The 27,839-nt window shown below is 39.8% G+C and overlaps 1 protein-coding gene across 1 annotated transcript in view; it reads right to left on the bottom strand.

Moving 5' to 3' along the window:
- The window catches only part of LOC129240751 (uncharacterized), a 62,790-nt gene extending 39,287 nt beyond the window's left edge, over positions 1-23,503 (bottom strand). Inside the window, exons 1-2 of the mRNA XM_054876728.1 lie at positions 20,803-23,503; positions 18,409-20,727 (exon numbers count right to left, since the gene is read on the bottom strand). Of these exons, the coding sequence (XP_054732703.1) occupies positions 18,409-20,727; positions 20,803-23,503 (5,020 nt within the window). The remainder of the gene's footprint in view (positions 1-18,408; positions 20,728-20,802) is intronic.
- Positions 23,504-27,839: the final 4,336 nt, after the last annotated feature.

Below are 27,839 nucleotides of genomic sequence, written 5' to 3'. Positions count from 1 at the left end.
AATCCGTGCATTTAATGCAAAACGCGATTGCCACCACCAACTTCAGCATTAGCATCAGCAACTGCAACAATAATAATAAAACCAACAAAGTCGTGCTTAAAACAAAAACTTAATAATACATTTATCTCAACAGAAAGGCAATACAACTTATGTACATCGTTAAGCTGTGTAGTTTGTTGTTTTTTTATTTTTTTATATCGCATTTCTACCACCCGCACTGGACGCTTTCCTAAGACGCTCGGCGGTATAGTTTTACGGCTGATTTTTTTTTTTTTTTGTTCTTTTCTTAATTTTTATATTTGTTCAACCTCCTTGAAATTCAACTAGACTCAACGAATTCCAAAAAATTATAAATAGATGTACACTCGGAGCAATAAAACTACTATTTTAAACTACAAAAAGAAACTCAACAAGAAGCTTAAATGCAATTTAAGAAACTGCAAGCCAGGTGCAGTGGGCGTCTTCACTTGTCTATTTGGCCATAAATATTTATAATGTATTTTAACTTGGAAAAATTGGTACTGGAAAACACTCGTACAGATAAAAAATGTAACAGGAGCATTTCATGGAAACTCAAGCCAATTGTCCAGCGATTTTTTTAGTACAAACCTAGCCCAAAAATGTTAAAACTGACCACAAAGCTGCTACACAAAGACCAAGTCCACTTATTGTTTCGCAACTCATTTATCATAAATCCAACAAAAATGTTAGAAGCAATGACAGTATAGTTTTAGGGCTTATACGTACTCGTTCTTTATCGGTAGATTTAAATTAAAAATTTTGAAAATTTATGCCAACTTTTAAGAAAATAAAAATGATTGCCCATCTTACCAATGGAAAAAAATCTTAAAATTTTAAATGTGCATTTAAGGTAGCATTTCCCCCAAAACAAGTACCTGCGTTCGTCCCTGAGAGTAGGCAAACATACAGTTACTCACACCTTATTTGATTTTGTAAAGTGTTCCATATTTCGTAATATTTTGTGAAAATGGAAAACCAGAGTATGCATACCTCTTATTTATTTTATTTTATTTCAAGCAATTTATTTTGCATTTTATTGCAAGCCGATAGCCCTGGTAGCTAAAGCTTTTATATTACATTAATCTATAATTTTAATTATATTTTAAAAAATACTAATAATAATAATAATATTTCATTTCTTAACATGAAATACAAAAAAGTATCCACCCATTTCATTGTAATGCAAAAAAAAAAAACAAAAATCAAAAGCATACAGAGAATTCACGCCACAGCTTAAATGATGCAACTTAAAAAGGAGCAATTACTTACTTCTATTTTTTTTAAGTTATTTAGCATTTCCTTGGTCGTCCTTTACCATCAATTACAGTTTGAAGGCTACGTGGCAGCTAGCCAACCAAATTTTTTGTGTCTCCTGGACTAATTTGGCTCCACTCTTTAAGTATCACCTTTTTAAGTTCAGGTTTCTTATGGATGCCATATGTTTTATATATGTCTTCAAAACCGACCACAAAGTTTTAAAATATTGGGTAGTCGAAAAAGTCTTTTCGTATTTTGTCAATAGATGTCGTTGGAGTCATCTATCTCCACTCCTACCAATCACATTGTGTCATATCATATGGTGTTAGAAAGGTGACATTTTAAGCTTCATTTAACCAAAAAAAAATTAAATTCGGAGAAGTTGAAAAAAAGTTATAGCTGTTCAAAAATGAGTGAAAATGGTGAAGAAATTCGCTGTATTTTTAAATTTTTGTATAAAAAAGGGAAGAATGCCACGCAAGCCACGAATGAAATTTGTGAAGTTTACGGAGACGATGCTGTATCAGTTCGTGTAGCACAACTATTGTTCGCTCGCTTCCATTCTGGAAATTTCGATGTGAAAGATGCACCTCGCTCCGGTCGACCTATCGTTGAAAAAGTCGATGAAATTATGGAAAAGATTGACAAGGACCGTCACATAAGCTGCCATGACATCACCAAGGCACTAAACATTCATCATCAAACGGTTTTGAACCATTTAAAAAAGGCTGGTTACAAAAAGAAGCTCAATGTTTGGGTACCACATGAATTGTCTGTGAAAAATTTAATGGACCGAATTAACATCTGCGATTCTTTGCTGAAACGAAATTAAATCGAACCATTTCTGAAGCGAATGGTAAAAGGAGACGAAAAGTGGATCAAATAAGACAATAATGTGCGAAAAAGATCATGGTGCAAGAGTGGTGAAGCTCAACAAATAGGCCGCAAAGCCAGGATTGACGCTTCGAAAGGTTATGCTGTGTGTTTGGTGGGATTGGAAAGGAATCATCCACTATGAGCTGCTCCAGCCTGCTCGAACGATTGATTCTACACTTTACTGTCAACAACTAATGAGATTGAAGCAAGCAATCGAAAAAAAAACGGCCAGAACTGATCAGCGGAAAGGGCGTCGTCTTCCATCAGGATAACGCTAGGCCACACACATCTTTTATGACTCGGCGAAAACTGGGAGAGCTTGGCTGGGAAGTTTTGATGCATCCACCATATAGCCCTCACCTTGCACCATCGGATTACCATTTGTTTCGGTCAACGCAGAACTCTCTTAATGGAGTAAAGTTGGCTTCAAGAGAAGCCTGTGAAAATTACTTGTCGTAGTTTTTCGCCGAGAAACCACAAAAGTTTTAGACTGATGGAATAAAGTCTCTAGAAGAAAAATGTCAAAGAAGTTGAAGTTTGATTAGAAATATGAAGCGACTTTTTCGACTACCCAATACCTTTTTTAGCAAAAGTCCGCCATTTTATTATTTTTCAAAAAAATTTTCCCATTGTAGCACCTGCCAGAATGACAAGCCTACAGAATAATAATCACTTTAACTGTTTCGTTTCAAGAGACAAAATCCTGTTGACAAGCCACATATCTTTTTTTTTAAACGCTTACTTTGATGCCTCGCTACTACAAAAAAAATGTCAAAAACAAAAAAAAAATGTTTCTGTATACTATGATATTTGATGTCAGTAATAACATACTATAAAATCAAAACGATCGGATTTTATTTTCTTAAAAAAAAATTCCAAAAAATATCTATAAGAAATGAGTATTTGACCAGACTACTTACTACCTTGAACCAAATTTTCTTGCAGAAGTTATTCTTGAATAAAGGTCTAATTTCTAACTCCATTCGTTGGCGTGCATGCATGCTGTGTTTAATAGTAGCTCGCAAATTTTGGTTCGAATAAATTTAGTGGTCCAAAATGCTGGAGTGTTATTTTGATGGTCATGCGAAAACTGCTATCTCTTACTTCTATTCGCGGCACTTTCGAACGGTTTATTACGGCCTATTCTGCCATTAAAATTTGCTTTCCTCAGCACTCTTCGAACAGTTTCTGGATGGCAAGTCTTACCTAAATTCTTTTGGCCTTTGCAATTGACTTTGGAGCGCTTGTTGCTGGATTTTTCTTTTCTTGGCGCACAAGCCATTGACACTCTTTCTCTGTTAAAGTTTTATTTAGAGCCTACCTTATTTACAACACGATTCTCATACATACAAAACCCTCTATGGCAGAAATCAGTGTGCCAAAGCTAGCCTTATTTTGGCTTAACATAGCAGGGATGTCTCTGAGCTTAGCATTGAGAGTCGATTAGGCAATTCTCGAATGACTCTATAGATTAAAAAACAGTTACTTTGTTTTTCGCAATTTTGACAAGTCTGACCTTGCGTTTTTATGCTGAAGACGCCGCTAGAAAGTATGTCTGTGTGCGTATAATTTCTTGTGTTTGATTGTTTCCATTGCTTTCGCCTACTCTTCTTTTTCGAAAACTAGTAATTCACCTTCCTTTTGCTTGTTTATTGGTGGACTCTTATAACACGGCGAATTCCGAAGGCGCTATCTTCTTCTCTATCTCTCTTGGATTCGCTATGACATCTTTCACTCGCTTTTCTTAAAAATTTTTTAGAACGTATATTGGCAGTAATTCTATCACTTTACTGATTTTAACAGGCTGTGCCCTTAAGCACCTTACTCTATACTCTTAAATTGCTTTCTGGCAAAGAAACAGATTTCAGTTTCAACTTCCGGCCGCAATTAACTCTTTCGTTACTCATTTATTTCAGGGAAATTCTGCGTTTGGAGCACATTTGATTTTGTGGACAAGTAAAAACAGTACATTTTATGCTAGAATTCATTTATTTCTAAAATATTATTCATGATATATACACTTGGATTATATTTAGGTAGCTCTAGGCAATTAATATTACAAAAACAATAAAAAATAAAACATATGAACCCTATTTGTAACACAAAGGAAACTATTAATATTTTTGAAGGTGCGATATTTTTCAAAAATATTAAAGGATTATTGATTTTTAACAAGTTTTTCATCACGTTAATTAAAATGACTACTTTCTTCAAAGCTACCGCTATTAATTTGGTAAAATATATTCTCTATTTCTTCTACTATATTTATGGGGCTGTGTATACAAATTAAGGTTCACCAAAATACGCAAATTTTTTGCTTTATTGCAACTGATACAATTGCTCTCAAATAAAAATGATTGAATATGGTAAATATTACCTCCATTTCAAAGGCGTATCAGGAACGTCTTGTGCGAATTTGGCCAAATAAATGCGTGGCGTTCCGATGCGTCAAATGTATTCAAAGTATTAATTGGAAGATTTCTTTTTTTTTGATTATATATATATAATTGGCGCGTACACCCTTTTTGGGTGTTTGGCCGACCTCCTCCTCGTATTTGTGGCGTGCGTCTTGATGTTGTTCCACAAATGGAGGGACCTACAGTTTCAAGCCGACTCCGAACGGCAGATATTTTTATGAGGAGCTTTTTCATGGCAGAAATACACTCGGAAGGTTGCCATTGCCTGCCGAGGGGCGACCGCTATTAGAAAAATGTTTTTCTTAATTTTGGTGTTTTCACCGAGATTCGAACCGTCGTTCTCTCTGTGAATTCCGAATGGTAGTCACGCACCAACCCATTCGGCTACGGCGGCCGCCAGTTTTTTTTGATTACCCAAGTTTAAAAAAAAAACAAAGAAAATTTTCATAATTTTTGCTTCTATTTCTGCTCTTCTTTCTTTCTTCACATGAATTAATCCACAATTTAAGCAACGAAACGCCACTGTGCGACGTGTCGGCATCGGCTCCCAGTAGGCTGGTTCGAGTCGTTCTACTTTTACCACTTTACATGTTGTTTTCATAAACACGCTTGTTTATTCTTTATCACGTTTTTAGTTTTTAACTGTTTCACCGCGGCTACAGCGAATTACTACATATTCATATTTTTATCAACGACGATTGCATATCTATTCCTACGCTTGCAAGTGTCTCATTCCACTGGCTACACATCCGCCAAATCGCTGCGAACAATAAACGAACTGATACCAAGTGAATTGAATGGAATAAGAATGTCATACCTTCAGAATGGCCTAGAATTAGTTAGACAGTGAAAGTTGCTTAATGAAAAGAAAGAAGAAGGCTTATAATCCGGCGTAAATATGTATAAGCTAAGCGATAATTAAAATAATTTAAGCAATTTCATTAAATTCGTAGAGGATGAGTGGGCATATTTGTGCGCTTATAAACAGGGTGGGCTTTATACCAGTATTTCCTTAAAAATTAAGTTTAGGCAAATGCAATTCTTTTTGGTATATAATATTATGACTTAATGGCCAGCATAGTAGAGTGATGGTGAAAATCGTAAAAAATATGTTACAACTGCTGCTGCCATATCATAGGGTACTCAGTAGCTGAATTCAGTTCGCTCATTTCACACAATCATCCAATTATCTAATCCAACGAAGTAATATGAGAGTAAACTGTTCTGAGTTTTTTCATATACCACCAATACAACCTTATTTTTTTCATTAACAAACGGCTGTATTGTCTACTGTTACGTCAGCCAACCAGCTGATTCTTTTAAATTTGCTGAGAGTCGGTTAACTGCTTGTTCTTGGAGACTCATCATGACTTTATTGGAAATATTATCTATTATAATGAAAAAAAAAATCATTTAATTGACTGCCTCGGCTAGCTTCGCAGTGACGCATTTTTCATGATTTATAATTCTATCTCAGGAATGATTTGATTATATTTTCCTTAAAGAGCAGGATTTTTCAGGATTATCCATGATAATATCGACCTTGAACAACTTCTCATAGCAAATTAAAAAAACAAGACTAGGTAAAACCCGATTATCGAGCTTAATAGGCAAACTATCTATTGCTTGATAGGTTATTTCATATAGTTTTCTATCCTGCTGAACCTTAAAATCCCCCAAAATCATATTTTCAATTAAGTCCACAAATACTCGGTAATAATGGTTAGAGAACTGAATAGCAGTTCCAAACATAGGCGCTGAAATCAAAATGCGCTGCGTACTGAACTTCTTGCCAATAATTTTGAAACGAAACGTGTTAAATTTAGAGGTATCGGACTTAAAATTGGACTAAAACAATAAAAATTCAAATTGATCGGGAAGTCTTTGTTGTTTCTGTGTAGAACCATTTATGACATTTATTGTTTAAAGATAATCCCTTTCAAATATTGGCCCCAACGGTGCCGGAATTTGGTCATCCAATTTTGAAGGAATCGCTTCGTTCAGTATCTTGTGAATAATTTTAGTAATATTGGCTTGCAGTCCCCCAATCGAAGCTGGTTTATCCACAAAGCATTTAGACTCTACTTCTTCTTAATTGACGCGATAAGCGCTTACGCGCTTTTGGCTGAGTTTGACAAAACGCGCCAGTCGTTTCTTTTTCGTACTAACCTATACCAGTTGGACACATCAAGTGAAGTCATATCATTCTCCACTTGATCTGTCCAACGCACAAGAGTTCTTACTCTTCCTTTGCTACCATCAGCTGGTACTGCGTGGAATACTTTCAGAGCCGGAGCGTTTGTATCCATTCGGACGACAGGGCCCAGCCAATGTAGCCGCTGGATCTTTATTCGCTGCGCTATGTCCATGTCGTCGTAAAGCTCATACAGCTCATCGTTTCATAGCCTGTGATGGCACGTCGCCAACGTGCAAAGATCCAAAAATCTTGCGCAGAATCTTTCTCTCAAACACTCCAAGCGTCGCTTCATCGGATGTTGTCATCGTCCACGCTTCTGCGCCATATTTTAGGACGGGCATAATGAGAGCCTTGCAGAGTGTTACTTTTTTCGTCGAGAGAGGATACCCCCACAAACAAATGTCCAAAAGTGTGATATCACACAATCTTGGTGACCAGTTGGCCAATGCACCGGTCCGAGACGATTAAATTGCTCACCGAAACGACGACGCAGTAAATCCATTGTTTCACGCATACAGCCCGTGGTAGCAGCATCTTGTTAAAACCAAATGTTGTCGAGATCACGGGCTTCAATTTTCGGCAACAACAAGTCCTTTAACATGACGTGCTAGGGTTCGCCATTCACTGTTTTCTTTGAAGAAATAGGGACCGATGATTCCTGCAACTCATAAGTCGCACCAAACAGTTGTTTCCAATGGATGCAATGGCTGTTCTTGAATGGTTGCTCTTCGGCACAAATACGGCAATTTTGCATATTGACGTAGCCACTAAGCCAAAAATGGGCTGAACACCATAAGTTGGCCTGAGTGCGTGATGAACTCTTTTCACAGAGCGTCGATATTCGTAATACAATTGAGCGATTTGTAAACATTGTTGAGGCGTAAGTCTTTCCTTGACGAAAAGAATGATGTATTTAGTTTGACAGCAGTCACTCGAGATCCGTCAAAAAGACTCTGTTGTTACCTCCATTTTGATCTTTATATGATATATTTCCAGTCGGCGCGCAAGCGTAAAGCCGCACATTTCATATCGCTAAGTTAATATCCTGCTCGGCAGTTAATATTCTTAACGAGAAGAACCCGTCAATAAAGAATTCACACATATTTCAAATATTTACCTGTATATGGACTACCCTGTATAGTACACGCGGCGGCGTGGCACAGCTGGAATTTGCAATTCCAAGCAGCCAAACGCCGCTGTCCCATGGCTGCATTTTCTGCGACCGATGTGACAGTCGGCAGGGAGTGGCGCAGGGGTTGGCAGTGTTGGTGATCGGGCGTGTTGCACTTGTTGTAAAACACACTAAAGGTCAGCAGCGACACGTTGAACTGCTGCCATGAACGTACACTCGTGCATACGTACTTTTGCTTGCGTGTTAACTTCATTGTTGTTGTGCATGCACGTCTATGTAGGTGTGTTTGTATGCATTCTCATGTGCGTTGGCAGCATCGACCTTTGTCAGCTGTTTAACACCCAACCAAATACAAAACTGTACATAGCGTTAGTTTGCTGTATTAACATTTTGTTGTTGCTATCATAAAAGCATACCACATTTTGCCGCGTGTTGACAACTGAATGCGTTAATTGCAATTAAATTGTATTGAGAATTAGAAATTAATTGTTTAAACCTCAAAACACTTGCTTTGGCACCAAGTGCATCGTTAAAATTAAAGATGAGCAGGTGCTAGGTGAATGCAGAATTGCAGTTATATACAGGGTGCGTACGATATTTGAGGATAACTTGAGAGTAAAATTTATTAGCGTTTTTCTTGAAAACAATTTAATTAAACTTCACGAACTTTTTACACAACATTTAATTATTATAGGTGGGTAGGTGAAATGGTTAAAGTGCCAGTCTGGCACTCCTCAAGTAGCACTAAATCGCCGTTTTGATACCATTATGAGATATATATAAAATAATGCGGTCAGACTAGTCAGTTTGGCACGCACTATCACGACTGGAGGTCAACATCGACAAGATGCAGAGTCAACCGGATGGCCGGTGATATTATCAAAAGCTTCTACTACCTTGGCTGTACTACCACGAACAGACGAAGATGTCAACTGTAGGCTAAACAAAGCAAGTGTGACCTTCGGACGAATGCATACAGTATGGGCGAGTTTGCAAATCTCCAAGCGCCCTAAACTGTGAACATTCAGCTCATGTGTCAGTATTGTTGTACGGAAGTGAAGCATGGCTGGTCTCTAACAACATTACATAGAGGCTACAACAAATGTCTCCGCATCATCAGTAGAATATTCCGGCAGAACACCGTAAGCAACGACACGCTGTGGAGATCAACGAAAGAGAAGTGGGGATCAACGAAAGAGGAACCCATCCTATGACAAATCAAGCGCAGAAAGTGGCGATGGATAAGTTACACACTTAGAAAACCACCAGATAGCATCACGAGAAGGGCACTGGACTGGAACCCGCTAGGGGGGAGAGGTCGCGGTTGACCAAAGAATACTTGAAAAAGGACGACGCAAAAACAACAGCTCAGAACGGCGTACGACGGAGTCTTGTCCTTATTCATATTGATCATAAGGATATTACATAATTGGATGAAGATGCTTATTGGTTTCACGATCAACTATGTCCTATCCATAGTAATCAAGGGAATCAAGGTTCGGAGAGTTAGACAGCCAGTAAGGTTTCTTCTTCTGTCGTCTCTTCTTCTTTTTCTTCTTGATTGGCACATTAACCGCTTAAGCGATTGGCCGAGTTTAACAAAGCGCGCCAGTCAATCTCCTGCTAACCAGGTGAAGCCAAGTCCTTTTCTTCCTGATCTTTTCGACGTAGGGGAGATCTTCACTCTAGAACGATCTCTGGAACCACCAGAATTCACTCGAAATCCTTGGGTAAAGAAGTATGGCGACTCGCAACTTCGTGTGGATGACAACATGAAACTCTGTAGTTTTGGAGCATATCCTGCCAGATCTGTTATTTCTGGCCATAATACATCAGGTGTATCAAGGTTTTTAGTTTTGTTTAGAAACCATTTTGATCGGTGACTTCTGTGCCTAACATTGGATTTATACCAAAAATCGTCATGGACAACTCGACGGATAAGACCCTCACAAACACTAAGCTCTCTTGCAAGGGCCCCATTGATTTTGAAGGGCCGTTTCACTTTTTGAATAAATTCTGCAGATCGGATAGTGTCAGAATATTCCATTTGTTTTTTGCGTTTTGGAACAATTTCTGCACCGCAACCCGACGGGCAATATGAATGAATGAACGGGCGCACTTAAGAAAATTAGAGATTTGTAAATCGGCGGGATTAGCCCCTATACCAACGATAACTGCATGCCTCTTCATTTCTTAAGTTGTGTTGTTGTCCTCCATGTCTTATCTGGAAAATAGGAAAATAATGGTTTTGGAAAGTTAAAGCCACATATATGCATGTCCTTAAATATCCTATACACCCTGCGTGTATGTGTGTTTTTCAGGTAATAAATTTGGTGAGTCACCGATTGCTATTGCGTATTTATTACCTACATAACCGCGAATGCCGATATGCGAGGTGGCACAAGAAACATCCACAGGACCATTACTGAGCAACATATGTAGTGATGTTCTGGAACTTTTGTCAATCTAGGCTTCTAAATGTTCATGTTTCCACTGTGGAGGAAATGACTGTAAAGGAGTATGCTTTGGAAGAGTTACTCTGCTTATCATCTTAAAGAATAATACATACAAAATAATCCGCCTAGAGCAATGAATATTGAAATGCATCCATGAGACAATAATTATTCCTGACCAATACAAAAAGTTTCAGAAACGTGCGCCTACTGCTATAATCTTCCATACTTTAGAGAAAACTTTTCCGAGTAGACAAACAAATATGGACTTCAGAATCTGCAGGTGAGTAATATTATACGTCATATATGTGATTGACTGTCAGATCTGCCTCTTCTTCTTCTTCGTCAAGTGACCTAGATTATCATTGGCCACCGTCTGTTAGAAATAAAGGATGGTTAAATTTCAAGGGCCGATGTTGAATGTGAACCGCACCTAAACGTCAACGACACCGTTGGACTTCTTTCTTTGGGGTTATTTGAAAGAAGCCAGCAACAATTAAAGAGCTAAAGGATGAACCTCAATTATGCCTCAGCGTCATCGAAAATTTGGACCATCGGATGGAGGTGTGCTGCCAAGGCTGCGGCGACCATTTGGGCAATATTTTGTTTCACACATAATTGAACTATTCAAATATTATCATAATGAAGAGAAATGATAATAATTTCATAAAAAAATTGTATTTGATTCAAAATTAATACCGGCCCTTGAAACTTAACCGGCCCTTAAAACGTTAAATACCAACTATACCAAGGCATTGTAGGACTAACAAAGGTGCAAAGGCTTCAATTATTTCAATATTTTTTTAATGTTAGCTCCGCGAGTATTCAGAAACCTCTTCACTCAAAATCATCAGGTTGCTCCCTGCAACATTAGGTGACAAGAATTATCACAGGGTGATGCCTAATAGGGGCGCGTAGAGATACTCACATTAAAGATAATGCAAGGCAGATCAGAAGTTGCAGTAAACTATTAAAAACAATGTGAGTTGCTTAAAGATTTACTTTCTGAAAGAATATAACAAAATTATATATGTTATATATACTCCTAGATCTAATCTGAAAGCATTGAGATACTTGAGCGTAATGATGTTTAGCAATATTTCTTGCGCTAAACCTCGTTAAAAGGTATTCAAATATTTATCTAAGTGGCGTAAAGCTAACTAGACCTTTATATCAAACGTATACGACTTTCAGCGCTTTATCCAACGGGCATATCTTATTGCTGAATAAAGCGCTGAAAGCCATAGCGCCTGGAACGCTCAGTATGGATTTCTTGTTCGACACAAAAGGCGAACGCGAAATCAGCAGTTGGACATAAAAGCCTCTTATAAAGTAAACTTAAAATGTTAGCGGAAGAAATGAGGAGCTGTAATTACTGTGCGCCGATTCAATTCAAATGACCAAATACTGCATTGCATTGGCATCGATGTTTATGTTGAAGCTAAGGCTGGCTGAAAACTTTCATAGAATTATAAATTTCAAAAAGCGCAGAAAATTAGCAAAGTGCATGAAAAGAAAACATTTTATGGGAGAGAAAGAAGTCAAAACAGTTACAGTAGGAAAAGCAATTTTCGCAGGAAGCAACACATTCAATATCATATCTACAGTAGCGAGCATAACTGAGTACTTATACATATAAATATATTTTATGCTTTTATTCCTATATGGAACAGAGTCTGTCTTAGAACGCAGCTGGCAGCCCCACCACTCAGAATCGGGCGTGGTAGGCTAATAATCTGTCCGCCTTAAACTCAATATAATTGCAACCTCAACAAATAAGAATAAATAACGGAAACTGATACAATTGACGAACTGTTACACAACTGATTACATGATGATTTCTTTTTAATATTTTTTTAATTATATACAAAGTCTAAGAGCAATAAATTCTTACAGATTTCTTCTTTATTGGCGCGATGACCTCTTACGCAATTTTGGCCGAGTTTAACAAAGCGCGCCAGTCGTTTTTTTCTCGTGCTAACCGGCGCCATTTGGACACACCAAGTGAAGCCAAGTCCTTCTCCACCTGATCTTTTCAACGCAATAAAGGCCTTCCTCTTCCTCTGCTACCACGAGCTGGTACCGCATCGAATACTTTCAGAGCCGGATCATTTGTATCCATTTGGACGACATGACCCAGCTAATGTAGCCGCTGGATCTTTATTCCGTGCGCTATCTCTATGTCGTCGTAGAATTCATACGTGCAAAGGTCCAAAAATCTTGCGCAGAATCTTTCTTTCAAACACTCCAAGGGACGCCTCGGATATTGTCATCGTCCACGCTTCTGCGCCATACAATAGGACGGGTATGATGATTAGACAAAAAAAAATTAAATTCAATAAGAGATGAGATTTGGGTTAACAGTTTTTTTTTTTTTGCTATTTTAAATACCTTAATTTCCTATTTTCTAATTATGCTTTAACCAGATCATTTGAATTAAACTTTCGAACTTGGTACGAAGTTTCGAAAAAATTCAAAAAAATTTCGTCTAAGTATTAAACTTTTTAATCTAAATTTGTAGGAAAAATGTCAAGCATGCAGTTTATAGTCCTTTGTGCTTTTTGTATGTGCGAGTTTTAAATGCAAGACAGATGGAGTTCTATCTTTTCGTGTGCCATCTCAAAGCACTTTGGATTCAGTACGACAGAAGCAGGACTCTTAATGTACTGGAATTTCCCGTCATTAAATTTTCACACTCACAGCGGTGGTCACCAGTCGCTAGACGATCAGAACTCAAGCGGAGAAGCTTGGAGTTACGTATAAACACCAATTACAGAAGCTGTAGGGATCCCGCAGAGAAAGAGGCTCTTTCTTTATTGGACTTTTTTTTTTACTTTCTTTGCAAATGTCCGGGTCGGGGGGATAAAAGCTTGAGGTTCCTTAGTGTGTCTTTCGGGGATAGCCTGGGGCAGTTCTCCATTCTAGATCGCGTCTATCTCTCTTCTACTACATCAACCCCACTCGATGGTTTTAGATGATTTTCCTTCTTTTAAGTTAAGAAAATTTTCGCAGGTAGTGGTTCGCATTATGCTTTCAAAACAGCACTCTAGTGCTACTACCCAACTACCCTCCTAGTGTTAAGCCTCTAAAAAATCGCGTTAATTAAAAAGTGAATTGATGACAGCTCTTGCGGATCTTCTTCATATAAGGTGGCACAAAATTAAAATTGGCGTCATACTCCAATCATATTTGACACTTGTTAAGTAGACAGCTGCAGTCTACAAACAGACAAGCAATGGAACGCGTAAACGCCATCGTAATTCTGCCATCCGTAAACACTAACTCGGTCGGTATCTCGTGAATACCTTTAGTAATGTTGGCCTCCAATGTCTCAATCAAAGCTGGTTTATCCACAAAGCACGCAGACTTTACGTACCCCCACAAATAAATATCCAAATGTGTGATATCACATAATCATGGTGGCTAGTTGGCTAATGTAGCGGTCCGAGGTGAGAGATAAATTGCTCACCGAAACGACGATGCAGTAAATCCATTATTTAACGAGTTGTATGGCAGGTAGCGCAGTCCGCCGTCTTGTGTCAGGGCTTTAATTTCCGGTATTAAGAAGTCGTTTACCATGACACGCCAGAGTTCACCATTCACTGTTACAATGGCGCCAACCTCGCCTTTGAAGAAAAAGGGGTCGATGATTCTTCCAGCCCATAGATCGCACCAAACGGTTTGTTTTTAATGGATGCAATGGCTGTTCTTGTATGGCCTTGGGTTGCTCTTCGGCACATATACGGCAATTTTGCTTATTGATGTTGCCATTAAGCCAAAAGTGGACCTCATCGCTGACCAAATTTGGATCCCAACCCGCGCTAGGAATATTTTTCACAGAGCGTCAGTTTAGTTCAGTCTGCCAGTACTTCTCTATCCTCCACAGAACGAGTTTCTTGAAAATTTTCAGCAAACTTTGAATTGCCCACTCATTGGGACGTTTATTTCCACCGAAAGAATCACGAATTTTGCGATATGTTGTTCTTAAAGATCGGACATTTTCATAATAAGTTTCAATAATCTTAATGTGTTGCTCTATCGTGTAAAATTAAACCTCGGTCTACTTGACAAATGTAAAAAATTACATAAAAAATGGTACCGTTTAGAGTGAATTTATTGAAGGTGGTCTCGGCAAATCAGCTGTTATGTTTTTTTCTTTCGCCGGGTCCATGTGGCTGTCCGGTCAGAGTGATACAAATCGAATTCATTCTTTGTTTTCTACTTCGCTAATACTTTGCTTTGACAGTAAAACCTACAAAACATTTTTGTTGGTCTAGTGATACCACCCTTAATGAATGCGCCTTGGTACCGTCTAAAAATTATTCACTACCGACATCTAGGCGACACTTTTGAAGTCCTTTTAGAATTTCTTTTTTTTTTTTTTGTTATTCCTACATTAATCATACATCTATACTGACATTATTTAACAATTAGTTAGGAAAATTATTAAATATATTTCATCATGGCCAGTGCCAAGACAAATACAGCGATTACATTTTAGGAAAACAATTACACTTTATATAGAACAGTTATTGTAGCATATGAGAATTAATATTTAATTAATAGGTCAATTGGTCGGTTTCTCTTCAGACGTCGTAAAGTTCTTCTTTCAAGTTGTGAGAGTGTATTGACTTCTCTATTTTTGTGCTGGTTCATTTCGTTAAAATACCTTGTTCATATCGCTTTTATTTCTTCGTCGATTAATGGTATATTGAACGTAGTATGGATGTCATCATTTTTTGTGTACCTGTCGGACATTGTTATTATTCGTAAGATTTTTGATTGTTGTCGCTGAACTTTGTTTATGTGAGTTCTTTTTGCAGTTCCCCACACTTGAAGTCCGTAGGTCCAGATTGGTTTAATGACCGCCTTGTATACTAAAAGTTTGTTGGAAATATTGAGCTGCCTATTAGCCAATGCAATTGTCGAAATTTTTCCTTTATTTGTTTTATTTTCTTTTTGATATGATCTTTCCGAGTTAATTTTGAGTCCAGATGGATTCCAAGATATTTTGCAGAAGTTTCAATTTGTATATTTTTATTGTTGAGCTTAATCGGCATAGCAGCAATCTCTGTTCTTCTCGTAAATATTACTTGTACAGATTTGTCCTCGTTTACTTTTAAACTCCATTTGTCAAACCACTTCTTTACATTGTTGGTGTACCTCTGTAATTTTGTTGTTGCGGTTGAGAGGTTTTTGTCAGACGACAATAAAACGCTGCCTTGAGGAACTCCTGCTGTTATTGGATGTACCTATATGTGAGTATTTGTCATTGTATTTAATGTAGAAGCATCGGTCAGTAAGGTAGCTCTTGATAATTAAATAATAGTCCAGTGGTAATATTGTCCTAATTTTATGCAAGAAGCCTTTGTGCCAAACTTTATCAAAAGCTTTTGCGACGTCCAAAAATACAGCAACGCAGTATCGTTTATTTTCCATGTCTGAAATTATTTTTTGTGTAACTCGATGTATTTGTTGGATAGTTGAGTGTTTTTTTCGAAAACCGAATTGATGATTTGGGATGATGTTTTTCGTGTCAAGTGTTGGGGTAATTCTGTCATGTAAAAGTTTTTCTGCAATTTTAGATATAGTCGGAAGTAGGCTTATAGGTCGATATGAAGTTAAAACTGTTGGGTTTTTACCCGGTTTTGGTAGCGCAATGATTTCTGCGACTTTCCATACTTTTGGGAAGTATTGTAAGCGAAACATTGCATTAAATTCGTTTCTAAGGAATAGGTAAGCCTCAATTGGTAGCTCCGTAAGTGCTTTGCCTGTCAGCATATCATATCCGGGTCCTTTTTTATGTTAAATTCGAATTTTGATGCATAATATCACTTCTTGTGTGCTTGCTTTTCTTATTTTTGTGATGGTATCAGTATTAACATTACTAATCGTGTCAATTTGTTTATGTTCATCGTTCGATAGGACATTTTCAAAATAATTTCCCAATGTCGCTGCTTTTTCATCATTTGTAAAAGCCCATGTGTTGTCATCTTTTCTTAGTGGGGGTTGATGCTTTATCTGGTTTTTAAGTTTTTTTTGTACATTTCCATAAGGAATAATTTGTTTCATAATTTGATTTATACGGCTTTGGTTAAAGCATGAAAAAAATAGAAAAATAATTCTCACTTGAAAAACGTGACGAAAATTAAAAAAAAAGTTATAATACACTCAGTTATGCTCGCTACTGTACATACATGCATATAATCACGTAAACATATCCTGCACCTTCTTATGGATGCCAAATGTGGCTAATTATCTGTGGCATTGCCGGCAGCTAAGCAGTTACTTTGCTCGGCGCGTCTGCCACTCACCAGCAAGCAACCATCTTGCCAACCAACCAACCAACCATTTCGATGCCGAAAAAGCACCAGCTCTTAGCACCTTCAAACTGAGTTCAAACGTCAACAACGCTAAGTACAAACATAGTTGCTTGTTGCGAGTGGCTATTACTGCTACTGCTATTGCTGCTGATTTGATAAAGTGCTGCAATACGCCTGCAATTGTTGTACAACATCCAGCCCACTTGTTGTTGTTGTGCGTATAAGCAGTTAAAATGATTTCCATGCGAGTAACGCTCACATAATTACTTTGACTGTGGCAGCTAAGTCAGCAACATTGCCACTTGCGGCAAACAGACTGGCAGACTGGCAAGCAGTCAGTATTTAAGGTAACTCTAATGTGCCATTTCTGCCTGTAATGCTATTGTTGTTGTTGCCACGCCGAAGCCGTTTTGTACGATTTTGTTCCGAGAAAAGTCGTTAAATTACAGCGGAACAACTGCAACAAGGTGTAATGAAGGCGTTATGCGCTTCTACGGAGCAGAGGTAGACACATCAGCAGCGACGGCACTTACCAGCAACCGTTGCCAAGTTATGGTAATAGAAATAAAATTGTTAATTGCCGGTTGTGCGCTACAAGGTGTCCAAGATGCCAAGCTAACGCTTCAGTTGCTGAATTTGTGTATGAGAAAATTTTGGTGGCGCGCATAGGTAAGAAGAGGCGACGGTGAGAGAAGAAGAAGTGTGTATTCATAGATGTACTTACTTATTTACTTAAAGTATGTATTTATGCATACGTATATATATGCCTGCATGCCATTTTGCCACTAGCATTCGCCATGAATGGGGCATTGGTTTTTCGAAAGCGTTTGTGTGGATGCTATGACTACTGACAGGTGGGGTGACTACTGTACAGGGTGAGGAAGGTGCTTTTCTATAGTGTAGCAGTTGTTTTTGAAAGTGATTTAGTCATAAGTATTGGTGAATGAATTCTTTGCTGTTTTTGCCGTTATGCCTCGAAACCTCGTTAAATGTTTCTGTTGTCCCAACAATAGGCGGCCCGCAAATTAAACAATATTCAAGTCCTTGTAGCTGTAGGCTGAAATCTTTATTTTACCAATTAGTTCAAGTTTGTATAAATATATATAGTATATATAGTATATAAATGTATAAAATGTATAAAAACTTACATTTTGTTCGCTTGCGGCGCCTGTGAGCTCGAACAATGTAGAAATCAAAAAGAATGAATTTGACATTTGTGGGAAATGAGGAAATGAGAAACAGATGAGTGCGATGGGTTGCCATCGCACTTTTCGCAACAAGCGTGAATGTAAATTTTTAAATGAATGAATTTCGCAACAAGCGTGAATGTAAAATTTTTAAATGAATAAATTTCGCAACATACCCCCTCTCGTAAATTTCCTACGAATTCTAGTATGAAATTTACCAATTCAATTATGACTAGTGACATCGAGTTTTGCTAATTTAATTACGGGTCGGGTGCACAGACCGTTTGCTAGTTTCACCACAGCGCTACGAGCCTCTCCGTCCTTTCCATGGTGGAGATCTATAACTATTCCTTTCGGCCATGAGTTCCTTTTCGCATTGTTGTCAACGATGACCACGACGTCGTTTATTTCGATAGGTCGAATCGGCGGGTGGAACCACTTAGAACGTCTAGTAAGGCACGGAAGGTATTCTTGGATCCAACGCTTCCAGAATTGGTTAGCTAGCTGGTTTGAAATTCGAAAGCATCGACGGAGAGCTGGCCCACTGTCGTCATCACAACCTGATTCGCGAATTCCGCTTGAGTTTCCTAACAAAAAGTGATTGGGCGTAAGTGCGTCGTCGTCTGCGGTCTCCAAGGGCACATATGTCAGAGGTCTTGAATTAAGAATATTTTCAATGTCCGCTAAAGTGGCCCTTAGAACTTCTTCACGTAGTATTGCTTCGTGCGTAATATCCATTAAAATTGATTTTGTTGACTGTATCATTCGCTCCCATGCCCCACCCATGTGAGGAGCCGAGGGCGGAATGAAGGACCACTCGATTTGGGGATGTCTTCTCTCTAGGTCATCGGATGACACCCTTTCTATCTCGCTGATAAGTGCTCGGCTGGCACCACGAAAATTTGTGCCGTTGTCTGACACAATGCGCTTCGGGACTCCTCTGCGGCACACGAACAACTTCAACATTAGCAGGAATGTCTCCGTCGACAACGACGCCGCGATCTCGATGTGAACGGCACGACTCGTCAGGCACGTAAATAACACGCCCCAACGTTTTTCACGCCGCCGGCCAACAGCTACGTCGATAGGGCCAAAATAGTCCACTCCTGTAAACGTGAATGGCCTTGTAAATGGTGACAGTCGTTCTACAGGTAGACTTCCCATTTGAGGTGGTTGCGGCTTAGCTTTACGATTGCGACACATTTGGCATCTTTTGGCGCACTCTTTTACCATCGATCGCAAAGCACCGACGCAGTATCGCTGGCGCATCTCATTGACAATAATCTCATTATGATGGTGGTGAAATTTTCTATGGTAAAAATCAATTATCAAACGCGTTACTGTATGATTTTTCGGCAGTATTATAGGTCGCTTCACATCGACTGCTACTCCTTCTAAGAAGTCGATTCGACCTTTCACGCGAAGAATCCCAACCTCGTCCAGATACGGCGACCATTTATATATAGCAGACTGCCGTTGAATATTTTGACCGTGTTGTAGGCTTTTGACTTCTTCGTTAAAAGCATTTTCTTGGCTTACGGCAATAAGAATTTGCTCTGCTGCTTCAATATCGCGCAATTCGAAAAGTTTTAGTAGCGAACGTGGCGTAAACTTCAAGATCCGGCGCAGGAAACGCAAAACAATTTGTTGTGTGGAAAGCAGTCTCTCCCATGTGCTAAACCTTCGTACGTCTGGAGAAATTACTGACAGGGTAGGGGACAACGGTGTACTTGTACTTATGTGATGCAGCTCTGATGTAGTGCCTACTAGCTCCCCTACAGACCAACTAGATTCGGGCTGGGCTAAGAACTTTGGCCCTCGAAACCAGCGTGCATTGTCGTCAAAATTGCGAACGTCGGACCATTTTGTGCCCTCATCAGCGATGTTTTCAGAAGATGGCAACCACCTCCACTCTTTAGCGCTGGAACCCTCAAGAATTTCGCCGACACGTAACGCAACAAATTGGTGGAACTTTCTTGCATCTGAACGCACCCAGCATATCACGTTTTTCGAATCTGTCCAAAAAATTCTACGGCTTACCTGAACGGAAAGTTGCTTGCCTATAAAAATTGCCAACCGCAGACCCAGAACTGCTGCCATTAACTCCAACCTCGGTATTGAAATGGGCTTCAATGGTGTGACCCTTGTCTTCGAAGCCAGCAATGAACAGTTCACCGCGTTACCAACTTCAGCACGCAAATACGCCACAGCAGCATAAGCGTTGATACTTGCATCCACGAAAATGTGCAACTGGTTACTCTGGCTACAGCTGGAAAGTAAGTAGCACCGAGGAATTTTGACGTTGTTTATCGAAGAAATTCTTTTCAACCAGTTCCACCAGTTACTGCGATCATCCTCTCTGATAGGCTCGTCCCAATTAACACCTGAACGCCAAATGTCCTGTAGGATGATTTTTGCTTGTATGATGACATACCCGAGCAGTCCAAGGGGATCGAATATTTTCATGATCGTACGCAAAACTTGTCGCTTCGATGGGAATGTGTGCTCATCAAAAACTTCTTTAGGAAACTTTTCCACAAAGGTGAGCTCATCCGACGCTGGTAACCACCACATTCCAAGCACCTTTTCGATAGTAGCTTCAGGTTCCTCAAAACATCTGGACAGCAGCGTGCTGTTAGCAGAGAGTGCAGTCAAAGTTTTCTTGGAATTGGATACCCAGTTTCGCATCTCGAAACCTCCTTCGTTATGGATCCAGCGAACAACAGTAGCCAAACGCGATAACTCTTCCTCATTGTCTGCACTCTGAAGCCAATCATCGACGAAAGTGTTATTTATAATGGCTTGTACAGCTTCGGGATAGTTTTCGGAAAAACGTTGTGCATTTTGGTTTTTTACGTAGTTCGCTAGCGAAGGAGAACACGAAGCGCCGAAAGTCAACACACACATGGCATATACATCTGGCTGTCGATTAGACTCACCGTCGCGCCATAAAAACTTCTGCGCCACTTGGTCCTCTTTGGCTACCTTAATTTGGTGAAACATCTCGCGTAAATCTCCGCATATTGCAAAGGGCCTTTCGCGGAAGCGAAGAAGAATACCCATCATCGAGTTTAGCTGATCAGGTCCTTTTAACAGCATGTTGTTAAGTGCAGTATTTCCAGCTTTGGCTGCAGCGTCCCATACCAATCTAGTTTTGTTTTTGTTAACGTTGAGCACCGTGAATATGGGAAGGTACCACGATCTGCCACCTATCGATGTTTCAAGTGACTCCAATTTGCGTATGTAACCCTTTTTCTTGTAATCGTCAATTTTGTCGACGATAAAACGGTGGAGTTCAGGATCCCGCTTCATCTTGGATTCCAAGCACATTAGTCGACGGCGCGCCATAGGAAGTGAATCGGGTAAATCGACGACGTCTTGTTTCCATAGCAATCTTGTTTCCCACCTCTTCTCTGTCGGCAGAAACTTGGTGAATTTTTCCATCAGTTGTAAAGCACGTTCATCATCCTTTGACCGAAGCGGTTTAGCTGGCGCATAGACACCGACAGCGTCGATAGCAAAATACGCCTTCATCTGTTCGTCCATTCGGTCCCTGCTCGTAGGATCGCAGCTGCAGATGTGGAGCACGCGGGGCATCACTGCGTGTTCAGATGTGTCTCGACCGTAAACGGTCCATCCCAGCCGGCATCTAGCAGCAATCAGGTTGGAGGTGCTACTCTGCTTAACTTCAATTGGCACACAGACTTTCGCGTTGTCGACTCCGATAAGAATTCGAGCCCTTGCACCGTTATATGGCAATATAGGTAGACCTCTGAGATGGGCATGCTTCTCCATGGTATCGCGGTCCAATGTTTGAACAGGCAGGCCTAAACGAGCAATAGTGCGTACGCCTCTTAACAAGTAGTTTGGAGAGCCCAACTGTGTCGATGCGATCTCAAAACTTACAAACTTGGAGTTATTTTCGCTTTGAGTAATTTCGTTAGTCCATCGCAGACACAACGCCTCGGACGGCCCGTCTAATTCAAGGTAATCTGCAAGCTCGTTCTCAATTAAAGTGCAAGACGCGCCTTCGTCGATGAGTGCATATGTGTCAACAGATTTGGATGCGTTACGAACAGTAACGGCGACGTACCTAAATAGCGAGTTCTGCTTCTCCTTTGGTGAGCCTGAATGACGTTCGTGGTATAGCGCTGTTTGCTCATGACCGACGTTGCTCTTAACGGGAACAGGCGTATGCAGAAGAGCGTTGTGTGCCATCTGGCAGCCGTCAACCCCACACCTATTCTTCAGATTGCATCGGCGAACATAATGAGAATTGAAACAGCGTAAGCAAAGTTTTTTCTCTCGTACAAACAGCCATCGATCACTTCGCGAGAGCGCAGTAAATTCTGCACAGTCTGACAGCTTATGGTTGGCGCCACACTTTGGGCATATAGTCACCTTCGCGTTTACTTCTACATTTCTTCCGATAACTTCATGAACTAAAATTCTCGCCTTGTGGGAATTGCGGCCTTTCTTTACTTCAATATTTTCAAAGGCGGCTGTGGTTGTGGGTGGCTCACATCTTGTAACTTGACTCGCGCATGTAGCAAGTCCGAAAAGCCAATCGTCAAACACAGCAATGTCGACGCGACTGAGCGACATACGATAACCGCCCCAATTGAGCCTTAGATCGCTTGGCAATTTGGCTATCAAGTCATTAAGCAACACAGGATCGTTTAAATAATCGGCCAGGCCTACCGCCTGGATTGTAGCGCGATAGTTTTGCACTGCGAGTGAAAATGCTATGAGCGTTTCCAATTTATCGGCCTTAACTGCTGGCTCTTGTCTTAATTTCATCTGCATCGTTTGATGAATAATGTCAGGCCTACCATAAAGCATTCTCAATGTGTTGATTGCCAGACCTACTGTTGCTGGCATCATTAACCTACCACGCACCGCTTCGAGAGCTGGTCCCTTTAAACACTTTTGTAGTCTGATCAGGTTTTCTTGATCGGTGAAGCCACATCGCTCGGTAGACTGCTCGTAATTCGTGATGAATAGGGGCCAGTCCTCAGGCCTGCCGGAAAAGGTCGGTAAATCCTTGGTTATCACTTGCCTGCTGGAAATCTGCGTTGGTGTTAAATTGACGTCGGATGTGCTATATTGGCTGAAAACATTATAAGAGGGGTCGCGCGTTTGGTTACACGATGGCGTAATGTTCGGCTGCATGAAAACAGAAGTATTCGGTTGTGGTGCCACGCGGCTATGCATATTCGTCTGTGAACAAAATGGCCGAAATGTATTGCCGAACGTTGGATAGGTTAGCGCGCTACAAGGCATAGCAGCCGAAGTGAGGTTAGGTATGGCACCATTAGCAATGCCGGGCCCCCACGTGCTTGTAAATGCGTTGACTGCCGCGGTTTGAAACAGCGGTGCACTGGTGCTATATACCATGTAGTGCGGTTGAGTTCCATGAACTGATGTTATCATGGATGCGTTGTTCACGCCCGGTACTGTAAATGTCGAAGGGTGAGTAGTGGGCGTTGATGCGTGACAATACGGTGCACTACCAGCTGTGAATGTCGATCCAATTCCAGTTGCTGTGTCGTTGCTAGGTTTGTCAGCCTCACCAATGGTCGCCGCCGGTGGTATTTCACTGCCTTCCATAAGTACGCTAATATGTTCGGAGTCTTCCATTTCCGAACTTCGATGGCCAAGGGAACTTCAGAATCCAAAAAAGAAAATATTTGTTTCCGAAACAAAATATTTCAGAATGTTGTCCCAACAATAGGCGGCCCGCAAATTAAACAATATTCAAGTCCTTGTAGCTGTAGGCTGAAATCTTTATTTTACCAATTAGTTCAAGTTTGTATAAATATATATAGTATATATAGTATATACTACTGTGTCCAAAAAATAAGGTGACATTTGATTTTAAACTGCGCGCTTTGAAGGATTAAGAGAATTCTTTTTTTTTTTAGGTTGGTAGTACTGTGAGTGACATCTATGTCAAATTTCATGTGAAATATTCATTTACTGTTTGAGATACGCGTCGTTTTGTGAGCTGCTAAAAGTGAGTTTCTCGTTTTTTGCAATGTCGAAATTTGTTGAGCAAAGAATTTGCATTAAATTTTGTTTGCGGAATCAATTTTCGGATACGTTGAGGATGGTGCAGAAAGCCTTTGGTGATGAGGCTATGTCTAAAAAAAATGTTTACAAGTGATATAGTGAGTTCCAAGCCGGTCGTGAACGTGTCGAAGACGAAGAGCGTCCTGGGCGACCATCAACCTCAACTGACGAAGCTCACGTCCAACAAATCAAAGATTTGGTGTTGAAAAACCGTCGATTAACGATTAGAGACCTTGCTGATGATGTTGGCATATCGAAAGGCTCAGTCAATACCATTTTGAAGGATGTTTTGGGCCTCAAGCGCGTCAAATCTCGACTGGTACCGAAAACATTGAATTTTTTGGACTCGTAATTCGTGATCATTTCATCAAAAACTCAACCCATATCGTTCCGCAACCACCGTATTCACCTGATCTGGCACCGTGCGACTTCTGGCTGTTCAGCAGGCTCAAAAGACCGCTCCGGGGACACCGTTTTGACACGATAGAGGAGATTCAAGCCGCAACGAAGACGGAACTGAAGGCCATCCCGGAAAGTGACTACAACCAGTGTTTCGAAAATTGGAAAAAACGTTGGCATAAGTGCATTGTGTCGGGAGGGGATTACTTTGAAGGGGATGAAATTGATTTGGAAGAATAAATAAAGAATTTTCAAAATAAATACAATGTCACCTTATTTTTTGGACACAGTAGTAAATGTATAAAATGTATAAAAACTTACATTTTGTTCGCTTGCGGCGCCTGTGAGCTCGAACAATGTAGAAATCAAAAAGAATGAATTTGACATTTGTGGGAAATGAGGAAATGAGAAACAGATGAGTGCGATGGGTTGCCATCGCACTTTTCGCAACAAGCGTGAATGTAAATTTTTAAATGAATGAATTTCGCAACAAGCGTGAATGTAAAATTTTTAAATGAATAAATTTCGCAACAGTTTCGTCATAAATTACAGTTGAGCGATCGTGGGAAGTTACAAGGCTAAGAAACCTAAGTAAATAGAGAGTAACGCACCAATTTACACCCACACATACATATGTGCATACGTGTGATACTTAATGATTTTAAAAAAGTATCATTGTATTTAGATTGATTTAAGATTTTATTTAGCTAAAAGGCAGCAATAGTGCGAACACACTCGATCACATCATTTTGCGCTTTTTATTTTGTTCCTATGACTTTGCTGCCCAATTTGGTAAGATATCTTCGTAAAAAAACTAATTAAATAAGCTTTCATTCTTTACTTTAAATAGTTGTCATTAATAATATTTTAGTCCGTGGTGGCTCCTAGAGTTTACGTAACAATCTTAGCGCTCTCTCTTACAAAACAAGTTTTGCTTCCATGGCTGGGATATGTCAGTTCGACTTTTCTGTGTAAAAGTATCATTTAATTCCCACACTCCTCTTTAAATCTATAAATTGAGCTCTCTTACTAAAAAGTCATGTTGTTCGATACTGCCGATATATTTGGAACACCTTTCTAACTTCTACCTGGAACTATTTCAGCTTTTCATAATTACCCATCTGTCCTTTGGAGGCGGTATACAACTGCGCTTCCCCCAAGTTTCATACCCGCGCACTGGGACTCCAATGATATTGACCTTAACAATCGCGCTGCTAGTTCTGTTTTTTTCCAAAAAGGGTCTGGTTGTGAACAAGGACAAAATGAAGTATCTCCTGCCATGAAACGAACAATTGGCGCACTCGCGTATCGGTACCAGCGCCACTGTTGACAGCTATGATTTCGAGGTTGAAAGAGGCTTCGTTTATTTAGGAACCAGCATTAACAGCGATAACAATGTCAGCCTTGAAATCCAACGTAGAATCTCTCTTGCCAACAAATGCTACTTTGGACTAAGTAGGCAACTGAGCAGTAAAATCCTCTCTTGACGATCAAAACTTACACTCTACAAGGCTTTCATCATGCCCGTCCTAAAGTATGGCGCAGAAACGGAGACGATGACAACATCCGATGAAACGACGATTGGAGTGTTCGAGAAAAGATTCTGCGCAAGATTTTTGGACCTTTGTACGTTGGCAACGGCGAATATCGCAGACGATGAAACGATGAGCTATATGAGCTTTAGCGCAGCGAATAAAGATCCTGCGGCTACACTGGCTGTGTCAACCTCTGTGTCGTCCGATGGACACAAACGCTGCGGCCCTGAAAGTATTCCACGCAGTACCAGCTGGTGGTAGCAAAAGAAGAGGAAAATCTCCGCTGCGTTGGAAAGTTCAGGTGGATTAGGACTTGGCTTCACTTGGTAGGAAACAACTGGCGCGCTTTGTTAAACTCGGCCGAAGTCGCGTAAGTGGTTATTGCGCCAATCAAGAACAAGAAACAATGCGATGAAATGCATTGGTCACAACTCAAAAAGTGTATCTCCAGTTTAAGTTTTGACTTAAAAGTATCTCGACTACGATCTACAACTAAAATTGGTCTTGTATTTAAGTGAATGGAACATTTTGCTTAGTATAGGTACAAGGTTACGAGTAGGACAATTGAAGAAAATTAGCTCCTGTAAAAAGTGATATTTGATATGATTCGTGGATATACCCCTTATAAACATTACCGATGAACTTTTTCTTCGCCTCTGTAATGTTGTCAATGCTAATCAAAGGCGTCTATTGTACTTTTATATGCAGACAACTACAAGGCCAATTTGGGAATGAATGGCAAATCTAGGGAAATGTTTCTGAATCTTCTTTATTCTTAAATATGCACCCATATGGAATGGATTCCAGTTACTGCTCTAATAATCGAGGTTTGATCTAACAAGAGAAAAATAGAAATTCTTCAGCGTAGAAAATTCCTAGAATTCACTTGAATTCCTTACTACCAAATCGAGCATAGGCCTGGACTTGGCAATCATAAATTCTATTTGTTCAGAAAATGACATTTTCGATGTAAATATGACCCTGAAGTCATTCTTCTCATAAATCTTTGTGAGGGTTGCGGTGCCCAAATTGTAAACGAAATCAATCGCAACTTTGCGTCTACTGAAGGACAAATGCTGGCATTTACTAGCATTCGGAGGCAAGGAGTTATCTTCCCATCTCGTTAAGTCCTCTTGAAGTCTCTTGCAGTCAGGACGTCGCCTCTATACGAGTGTAAAATTTCAAGTTGCGATTTGAAAACTCCATGTCAAAAAAAAATACTCTGGAATACCGTTCACAAAGATTTAGAAAAATATTGGGCCGAGATGCCTACCTTGCGGTACACCTGAGGTAGCCTTCAGATTTTATATTGTTTATACGAACGAAATGAGTCCCATCAGTGAGATAAGATGCAAACAACTTAAGTAAGCTAGGGTGAAGACCAACTGAACCCGGCTATTTATATAGGATACTAAAGGATTTTCCAATAACTTGCTTTCCGATATATGCTTAAACAACGCATTGAAGTTATTAAAATTCACTATAAAAATGGTAAAAATTTGGCAATTTTACGAACCGTCGTAAAACTCGAACATTTTAGGGTCATCGTGAAGCAACAGAAATTGGTGAACAAATTCGAGCTGTTGGAACAAGTTAGTGATGTGAAGAATAAACCCGTGCACGTCGCTCAAGAACAGCCGAAAATATTGCTGTTGTAGCCGAAAGTGTTGAAGAAAACCCAAGTTTGTCCATTCCTCGTCGTTCTTTGGAATTAGGCATTCCACAAACGTCTTTACACTGTATATATATTGATTTGATTAAGATTTGGGTCTTAAGGCTGATAAAGTCCAGTTGACACAAGCCGGTCGTTAATCAACAACGTCGTGTCTTTCCTGATTGGGAGGTTGAAATGCATGAAAATGATCCGGTATTCCAACGAAAAATTATCCTGAATGATGAGGCCCATTTCCACCTCGGTGGCTTCGTCAACAAGCATAATTTTCGGATCTGGGACTCAGAAAATCCAAGAG

This window comes from Anastrepha obliqua, chromosome 3 (assembly GCF_027943255.1).
Source record: "Anastrepha obliqua isolate idAnaObli1 chromosome 3, idAnaObli1_1.0, whole genome shotgun sequence".
NCBI classification, from domain to species: domain Eukaryota; kingdom Metazoa; phylum Arthropoda; class Insecta; order Diptera; family Tephritidae; genus Anastrepha; species Anastrepha obliqua.
Note: the sequence above shows the minus strand (reverse complement) of the source record. Positions and strands in the feature narration are given on the sequence as shown.